Source organism: Perissodus microlepis, chromosome 9, assembly GCF_051167445.1.
Source record: "Perissodus microlepis isolate ML-2025 ecotype Zambia chromosome 9, ASM5116744v1, whole genome shotgun sequence".
In the NCBI taxonomy this organism is placed as follows: domain Eukaryota; kingdom Metazoa; phylum Chordata; class Actinopteri; order Cichliformes; family Cichlidae; genus Perissodus; species Perissodus microlepis.
In genome coordinates, this window is record NC_140469.1 from 11,150,046 (window position 1) to 11,160,206 (window position 10,161).

The 10,161-nt window shown below is 37.7% G+C and overlaps 1 protein-coding gene across 1 annotated transcript; it reads right to left on the reverse strand.

Annotated features, from left to right (window-relative positions):
* Nucleotides 1–6,330: 6,330 nt before the first annotated feature.
* Nucleotides 6,331–10,157, reverse strand: LOC146380119 (myelin-associated glycoprotein-like). Its single transcript, XM_084939925.1, has 5 exons — nucleotides 10,094–10,157; nucleotides 9,581–9,964; nucleotides 8,072–8,377; nucleotides 7,365–7,619; nucleotides 6,331–6,419 (listed from the first exon to the last, which is right to left on the reverse strand). The coding sequence occupies exons 1-5, from the start codon at nucleotides 10,134–10,136 to the stop codon at nucleotides 6,331–6,333; spliced, it is 1,077 nt and encodes a 358-aa protein (XP_084796051.1). The 5' UTR covers nucleotides 10,137–10,157.
* Between the last annotated feature and the right edge of the window lie 4 nt (nucleotides 10,158–10,161).

Genomic DNA, 10,161 nt, shown 5'->3' on the forward strand with positions numbered 1-10,161 from the left:
ACTTTTTCTGAACTGGGTTTGTAGAAAGTTGCTACATTTTATAAGCAGAACAGCATCTTAACGTCAGCACAGTAGCTGGGACAGAAGTCAATAACATACTAACAAGTCCTAGCACACTGTAGTTCGTATTGTTATGTATGTTCTGTAAGGTTGAGCTTTTGAGGCTTTTGATTGAGTCAAGTTAGAACATTGAGGGTGGCAAATAATTTTAAACAGTAATGACTGAGTTCCTCTTTTGCAGGATAAAAGGAGAAAGAACAAAAGTGACTGCATTATGCAGTGTGATAGTCAGTGCATGTCCATATATTCTTTCTGACAAGATAAAAACTAGTTTGCATGATTTATCTTAGCTGTTCAAAAGCTGGTTTTATTTTACTCAAACTTTTATTTAATTGTTTTTCTTTTACTTCACTGACATGTGGGGATCTTATTTCCTGATCTTAAGATTTTGATTTTTACAGTTTCAGTTTTACTCACAAATACTTATAGTTATTATAGTTTTTATATGTCAACTGTTTTGAACTCACAGATGTTAATAATCATAAATATAACTGTGGCTTTTTTTCAGGTGAGCTCTCTGGGTAGTTATTCCAAGACATGGGATCATCTTACAATTTCAACTTCTTTTAGAAATAAATCTAAAGGATTTGAGGTCAGAGTCAACTTTTCATTTCCTGTTTCTAAATTGAAATGCTTAAGAAATGGAGGACTACAACAGTAGTTTGTTAATCATGATTCTATATTAGGAAGTGGATGAATGGGTCCAGTCAAAGTCCTGAGAGGGGAGACAACAACATAGTGATTACCATCCAAGTAGCCTACACCACCTAGTGGTGACAGTTGTGCTAGCCACTGAAAAAGACTAATGCTGGAGGACAGGTGGTGGTGCACGTGGGGTTTTGTTTTTTGGCACCACTTTGTTTTCCAATTTGTTTCCTTTTGCCAAATGGTGCACATTGGTGGACTATATCTTATGCAGAAGGTGCAATCTAAAAAAGATAGGAGACTGCAAGTTGGTGGCCACTGGTCTCCGACTTACTCTCTTCCTGCCCATCTTCCAGTGTGATCCTGATGCCTCTGTCGCATCTTGTACCCTGCTGTTATGTGCTGGATTGTGTCAGGGGCATCTCTGCACACTCCGATTCCATTATCGATATCACGTCCACAGAGAGTTCTGTGTTAGGACCAATTCTGTTTACATTATACATGCTTCCTTTAGGCAGTATCATCAGAAGGCATAGTGGGAACATCTTGGACCATGTTTGACCTTCGGCAAATCAGATCACTCCTCGGTTCTGCTGCAAGCTGAAAAGTGAGCAGCCATGTCGCGTTCGGTTCAACACTGGACCGACCAATCAGACAGCACCCTGCGCCCACAGTCACTCAGAGCGTGAACTGCCGCCTTTAAACCCAGAGACCCAGGTGAATACAAAACATCCCAGTATGCGCTCAGGAAAGCAATGTAGGGGACAGGTGAAAAGAAAGAAAGGAAAGAAAGAAAACAAAGAAAAGATGGAATTCTGCTACAGCCCTGACAGCATGGTGCTGCGACAACAAAACCAAGGAGCGCATCGAGGATTACAGGAGACTTCAGAGAGGAGGCCACACCACCATCCACATCGAAAGAGCAGAGGTGGATAGAGTCAGCTGCTTTAGATTCCTAGGCATCAACAACAGCGAGAATCTGAGTTGGTCACACCATGTTGGTGTTATCACAAAAGCAGCAAGACATCAGCTCTTCTTCCTGCGGCGCCTGAGAAGATTCGGCATGAACTCCAGAATACTTAAAAACTTCTACTGATGCACCATTGAAAGTATTCTGACTGGCTGCATCACCACCAGGTGTGCAGCTGTAACACTCCGCACTGCAAAGCTCTGCAAAGAGTGGTGAGATCAGCACAGCGCATCACCAGGTCTGAATTGCCAGCGATGCAGGATCAGCAGACAGACAGCGCTGCATGAGGAAGATGTAGCCGATCCAGATTTTTTTCTTTAATATAACTGCACACTTCTATACGTTCATGTAAAGCTGAGGAGCACGAACCAAAGAATTTCGTTACGGGTAAATGTGGCTACACTGTTTATTTGTATATGACAATAAAACTTGAAACTTGATACATTTTAACTGGTATCCAGATGACATCCCATTTTATTTGTCCTTCAGCTTTCAGCCCCCTCTTTTGTGGAACCAGCTCCCAGTTTGGATTCAGGAGACAGACATTATCTCTACTTTTAATATTAGGCTTAAAACTTCTCTTTGTGCTAAAGCATATAGTTAGGGTTGGATCAGGTGACCCTGAATCCTCTAACTTTGCTACAATAGGTGTAGGCTGCTGTGGCATTCCCATGATGCATTGAGTATTTCTACTTCAGTGACCTTTCTCTTTCACTTTCTGTTTATACACCTCACTGCATTAATATTATTATTAATATGTGGCCTTCTTCATCCTCTACCAGAGGGTGGTGCTGTCCTTGGTTGGAATAGGAAGAAGCCTTCTATACAGTTGGATTCTTGATCCATCCTATGTGCTACAGATGAGGGGCTGCTGCTGCTGCTGCTGCTGCTGCTGTAAGGACAAAGGCTTGCTGTCGTCATCTTCAAAATGTTTTTCTAATGCGGTCTCTTTTTGCTGCTTTGTGGGTGGTGTCTGGAATTATATAAACATGCTGAAGTTTAAAATGGGAGACAAAAAATACAACTTTAGAGTAAAAAACAGATTAACTATGAATGAGATCTATATATGTAAATATGAATACTTAGAAAGGCAGGTGCCTTTCATGATGGTTCCTCTTCTTGCACCATTTCTTTCTGAGGTTTCTGCTGCCTGAGGTATTCACTAAGCACGAGGTCAGCTGTGGCTTGGTTATTCGAAATGTGCATAACCTTTTACAGAATACACATCACTCAGTACGAGTATCACATTGTATCTGTAAGCTTTGGATGCACAAGTATTGTGAAGCTGCCTCTACTGTTGCCTCTCAGCCCAACACACAACATTTTAGGTCAATAAATACAAAAAGAGAATTTATGTTTCAATTACGTGCAAAGCTTGTTATTAAAAATAATAAGTGTGCTTCATCTTCATTTTAGCAGAATTTAAAACATGTAATATGTTCCATAACAAAAATACACACAGATAGGAAGCACACAACAAAAATATTTCACAGGAAGTAAACTGCTAGTGTGACATCACTTTAATGCCTCATTTAAAAGAGGGGTTTTTTGTTTTGTTTTTTTAGTTCACTGCCATTATCTAACTATATATGGATCGGACACAAACATCCTGATTCTTATCAGGTTACCTGAGATGAACTACAAAACAACATTTCTCTGTACAACATTTGTGCAATACATGTCCACACTCATTTCTTCTGCACTGGCTTTTTTTAGCCTTGCACATTTTGAACTGTTAAAACATCATATCCTGCTGCTGCGAGCTGTCCTGCCCTCAGTCTAAACAAGGTCCAGGTTTCTGCTTCAAAAACTCAGTTTCATCATAATGAGCATCTTCATTTTCTGCTGTTTAGGCTGCTTCCTGAAGAGACAGACTCACACCTATCGTGAAATGGAAAAAAAAACTGGAGGAAAAGGCTCATTCACTTGATTTTGATAATATTAGAACAAACAGCTCTTACTGAAGACAGTCACAGAAATCCTCAATGCTTTGCCAATAGAGTAAAATTGGAAAACAGGAAGTTTAATTGCATTTTATGTTTCTTAAGTAATTTACCAGATTTAGCTCAGTCAACTAAAACTCCTGAACTCTGTGCAACATTATTCTTTTTTGAACTTACACTATTTAAACTTTGCCTTCACCTGATTTCTTTTCTTCATGTAAAAGTCATCCTACAGACTACTGATGCTGCCTAGCTGCATTCTCACCTGCCACCAACTTGCAGTCTCCTGTCTTTTTCAGATTGACCTTCTGCATAGTTCATCAGAGTGCACCTTCTGCCACTCGTATATTTAACTCTAAATTACATAAGTTGTTATATGTTACATGTCAGTCTATGTTCCATTTTTTTTCTTTTACACGGTAAGTGTTTCTCATGTAAATCATGTTTTCATATAAAAGTGAGCATTTAAGTTCCTAAAACTGCCTTTGCTTCAGCTACAGTTTGCTAGGATTTGTCAGTGTCTTATTGACAACATCTACAGATATGCAATAATAAATAAAAGTAAACTATAACAAATATGGTACTGAAGTCAGGATCTTTTTGAAACAATATATAATAATCTAAATTCATGGGTGAAATTTATACAATGTAGCAATTTTCTACAAACCCAGTTCTAAAAAAACTCTGGGGATGCTGTAAGATGTAAATTGAAAACAGAATTAAATGATTTGCAAATCTGTTACGGCCCTGGCCATAATGTGTCTTGGTAGCCGTTTCTTGTTCTGTCTGTGTCTTTAAGTCTCTGCAGGTCCCTGATTGGATAAGCTGACGGCTGCTGATTGGTCCCCTGATCATATGGTTGCTTTCAAAATCCCTCACTAGCATTTGTCCCGGGGTAGCCACTGAAAGCAGCAGCAGACCTGACCTGACCCTGGCCTCCAAACTCTGTGATATTTGTGATTCTCGTGACTTACAGAGCTTTGAATATAGTGTGTAAATTAGCCTTCACTTGTAAATAGCACTTGTAAATAGTCACTGAAGCCGAAGTGGTGAGCTGCCTTGTTGTTTTCTGTATTATTTCCTTCTGTTTATTCAGTTAGGGAGTTAGGCGTAGCATTTGTCTTTTGCTTGTTCTTTTCATCATGTAGGGTTCAGGTAGCACAACCTTGACTGATTAAGCTGGTTTTGTTTGTTATTTTGCCCTTTGTTCACCCCGGAAGTCACGCTTCAGTTTAGGCACAATAAACCACTGTTCACTAAGAAATAGTTTTTTCTCTGTATGGCTTTGGGGCCCAGGGCGGGGTCACTTCTTTTTTTTAACTCTTATGTTACATTCCTGTATCCCTAGACTGGGGTGTAACAAAATCTCATAAGTTTATATTTTATTCACAGCAGAACATAGAACACATATCAAATGGTTAAAGAGAGGAAATATACTATTTTCAGAGACAGAAAAAGCTCATACTGAGTTTGATTGTTCCCCCCAAAAACAGAGACATTCAGCATTTCCTGTTCTTTTAACAGCAGTCAGTAAAACTCGGGGAACAGAGGAGAGCATTTGTGAAACTTTTTGGAAAAGAATGTTGTCCCTTTCTTGTCTCATAGGGTTCAACAGTGTTCAGTTTGTCATATTTTTGGTTCCAAAATGTGCCAAATGTTTCCAGGTGGTTAAAGGTCTGGACTGCAGGCAGACCAGTGCATCACCCAGATTCTTCTACTATGAGTTCAAGCAGGTGTAATAGATACATTATGTGATTCATCTTGCTGTAATATGCATCAGCAGTGATGGTGCCTTTCCAGATGTGCAGCCTGCTAATTACATAGGTACTGAAGCACCCCGATTACCTGTCTTTGTTACACTGTTGCCTACTTGCTGTCCTACATTCAGTCTAAAGAAGGTCTCTGGTTGGAGAAGAAAATCTCTTCATAATGGCCGTCCTCATTTTCTTGAAGACACAGACTCTGTGAAATAAAACGCACCAAACTTGAAATGCTATGAAGAGCTTGAGGATACAATAAAGTGATACTAACATCTAAAATCTGCTTTTCAGCACAGTCACGCTAAGGCTTCATTTTATGAGTGCACATGTAAAAACTACAATCATCAGAGTCAGTTTCCTACCTGTGCCTGATGTGAAGCTTGACGTGTTGATTTTAGTCGCCTAGAAGTTACAGAGATGTAATCATCAGAAATAATAATAATAATAATGTCTCGAGCAATCTACCTGAAACATTTCCTACAAGCTTAATTGAACAGGTCAGTCCAGAATCCATCACAGCAACACATTCATTGCAAAATAAATGCTTACGTGTTTACACGCTTCAAAATATGTTTTGAATCTTGTGGAATTAATTAATTACATAACTTAGAAACTCACAAAGGGAACTTCAGACACGCAGGAACGATAAAATGTATCATATCATCATTTGCATGAAAAAATATTTCTATTTTGTGGAATATTTTAGCATCTTATGATACAATCTGAAGAAACTTCACATCTGTAGCTTTGTTTTCCCAGTGATACAAAAACTGAAATACTGAAGCTATAAACTTAAAAATATACCTCAACACTTCCACTGGTTTTAGTTAAAAGTTCAGTCAAAATGAAACAATTGACAGTTTCAAGCAATATCACAAGATAAAGAAAAGTGAGACAAAATTCGATATTCCATGGATGGAATAAATCTGGACTGGACGTTGATCTTAGAGTCTTACCAAAACACAAAAACCATACAGATGAGTACGATGATCCCAGTGATCCCTCCTACAGCAGCCCACCATGATAAAGGCTGATGTGTTCCTGCAGATATAAAAAGGTTAGTGACAAATGCACTTTGATAAATATCATGTTTGTCACTGAGTGTTCAGGCTTATATGAAGGTAACTTCAAATGTTCAAGTTGCTGTGCATGGTTTAATCTATTTACATTCAATCAAATGTTAAGAGAGTGAAAGCTTTCCTATTAACTTAATGATCTCAATCAATAATTTCATGTCTTATTTAAAACAGCATCATATTCAATGTTGGGGCCAAAAACTTTGTGGTGATAAGGTTGTGTCTGCATGGTGTTGTATGTCTATTCCAGGGATTTGGGTTCATGTGGGATGTTTTAATGAATGATAGATTTAATAGACTGTATTTTTTTGCTGACTGTGTTCGTTTGTGCATGTCAAATGCCTTGCCTTCTTTAGATTGCCCTCAAGTAGCTTGCATGTCCTTGCGCTTGACTGCAAAGTGGATGGATGACTGAAATATGGAATAAATGCTCAATGGAAAATGAATGGAAGCTGGATTGTTTGCTGGTCTATTTAAGAATGAGTCAGCAAAGCAGTTCTCCCTACTTCATCCTCTGAGTGGCCTAATTGATATCAAGTCACTTCATTCAGTTCAATAGAAAATAAACCATTCTATGCATTAGGGCAATGAATCCAACCTGAACAAGACAAGTAAGCAGTTGATACTAATGTCAGGGATATACTTTACAAGGATATCCCTGACATTTTATTTTCTTCACACATCGACTTGCTATAGCATTTTGAAAGAAAAATGCTAATTTGGGCTTGAATTTTCTGAGGATGACTTAAAGCTCTTGGATCTTGTTGACAGTGCTTTCATTTCTGTAAATATGGATGCGTTCCCATTATTCTCACCAAACTCAATAAATTCAAACCTGTTAATCACAATTCTGCATACAGTTTATAAATATTAAAAAATGAATGATACTTGTGCTGCTGTCTGCATTTACCTGTTGGATGAAGCTCTGCTGATGTCTGATTACCCAGATCATTAGTGGCCACACAGTAATAAACTCCTCCATCTGTTACATTGAAGCTGTAAATCTCTCCTTCAGATACTTTCACAGCTCCATCTCTGCTCTTCTTGAACCAGGTGAAGCTGCTGACTGGAGGTTTGGCTCTGCTGGAGCAGGTCAGGTTCACCCAGCTGCCTGCCGACACCAAACCTGATGGACTGATGGATGCTGAGGTGTCTTTAGGAGCATCTGGAGAAAAAGATGTGAGTTAGATAAATAAATATAATGTAAATAAATTTTAATTTATAGTTGTCAGTTGGGTCGTGTGCATTGCTATGGCATGATTCATCTGCACCTCCATCTGCACATGGAGATGAAAACTTGCAGCAGAGTTACAATGTGTTATCTCTGCTGCCATAAGGACAGACGCCAAAAATCTTTACCACCACCAGGGCTAATTTTAAGCTCCCTATTGTAACACATTTAGACTTTTCTTTATATAATTAGTTTCACATTTTGATTTCTGTAACACAAACATTGCAGGATAAATTAAGTATTTCCATTTTTCTTCGTTTTTTTGAAACAATTTTATGTACAACTGTGAATAAAAATTACTTATAAATTATATCCCACAAATCATGATGAGCTGGCAGAATCATGATATGTTGACATGATCCAACAACAAACTCTGATTGTCTTACATGAAACACTGAGAGTCTCTTCTGTCTCTGCTGTCTTGGGGTCTTTTCCTTGGTTCACAGGATATCTGGCAGAGCAGCTGATCTTCTTTCCATCATGTGTGTCTGACAGAGTGATGTTCTGCTGGATTTTAGTTGTAAAGCTTCCATCTGTGTTTTCCTCTATTTTGTTGGGAGAGTCTTGTTGGAGATTCCAGGTGAGTTGAGGAGGGGAGTGTGGACAGGGAGTGAGAGCTGAGCAGGTTATAGTGACAGACTCCTTCTCCTTCAGATCACCTGGGATTGTAATATTGGGCCTCCAAGGAGAATCTGTGGTTTCAAAGATTTTGAAAATACATACAAATAAATACTGTGTGTAATACACTATATTTGTCTAATGTAAAATCATTTGTTCTGTTAACAATTTATTTAAACTCTACTTAACACACTCTAATCCAGTGTACTGCATAGCACTGCACACTTTACACTGTGATTACTAACCACTCTTTTGTCACATGTTTGCTGGTGCATTGTTTTTCAAATATTTTTTATGATGTGTATTATCATTTGTATTTTACTTTATTCAATTGATTTCAGATTACTTTTTATCTCATTAAGATATTTGTTTGGTCATCTTTTCGTATCTTAAAAATAAGTTTAATTATTAACCTTGTAAGAGCCAACCTATCCAAAAAAAAAAAAAAAAAAGCCAGAAATTTGAGATGTTTATTAACCCTTATAACAAAATCCACAATTTTTTGCTCTCATGTGGTGTATGATATATTTTTATTGTATTGTGTATTTTATTGTATTTATTGTATAACTGTTATATTTTTGTATTGCATAAGATACGTGGCAAGAGTTTGTTAAAAACAATGTTAATTAAAAAAAAAAAAAAGTTTTGTCCATAACATTTTGAAATTATTGCAAATATTGATCATGTTGATGATATACAGGTCTCAGAAACTCATGTATCAAATATGATACAAAGGGCATTATAGGGTTAACATGCATGCACATAAAAGGAGTGAAGCCTGTCAGCAGTAAGTATGTGAAGGGAATGGACAGTTTGAAGAAAATTGGCCAAAGTTGTAAAATCATTATTGAATGACTGTGATCTTCATGGACTCAGGTCAAACTGCACTGAACACAGACAATTCTGTCAAAAGAATCAGTGCATGAGCTCAGGAACACGTCTGAAAGCCATCAGTAGAGCTGGATGCAGAAATGGAAGTTACAAGTCCATTCCTGCTCTGAACACATTTAACATGAAGTGAGATGGAGATTAAAACTGGCTTTTAACTGATCACACACTGAAACTGTTTTCAAAATGTTATGAAACAAAAACTATGATACATGCTGACTGCTTTGGAAAGAATCCTGTACAGTTAAGAAATAAAATGTAAATCAGGACAGTCACTGAGACTGTATTGAAACTTTTAGGCTGATAAAATATGTTTTAGAATACAGAAAACTATCTGAATGTGGTTTATTGTCATTTTATTATTATTATTATTATTTTAAATAACTCACCTCTGACTGTTATTTGAAGAGAAGTGCAATGAGCTGTTGCCTTGAATGGTTCTCTCTCTACTCTGAAGTAGTATTTGTTTGTGTATTTTGTGGTTAAATTAGAAAACAGAGTGGTGCAGTCTCTCCGACTCAGGTTCCCAGTAATACTCATTGGATAGATGCTAACTGCTCCACTACTGTTGAAGATCACATTGTTTGGATTATTGACAAATCTATCATCATTTTTAATCCACACTCCAAAGGTTTTTCTTGTGCTGATAAATTTCTGTTCTTCTTTGGGTCTGAAGCTACATGGGATTTGCAAACAAGATCCATTCAGTGCTTCCAGCTTCTTTGGTGCAGTTATGAAGAGGTCTGCTTCATCAGGACAATCAGCCAAAGCAGCTGTAAATACAGTGTCATGATTAGTAAACTGCTGACTCCATCTTCACTGACTTTTCAGATTTTGTTCAACAATTAAGTTCAGATTGTAAAATGACTCCATGTCTGTGAATGACTGAACAAACAGCTCACCTGGAACAAAGAGGACAATCAGCAACATGCCGACTGTCACCATGTTCACACACAGGAACTTGTTGAAA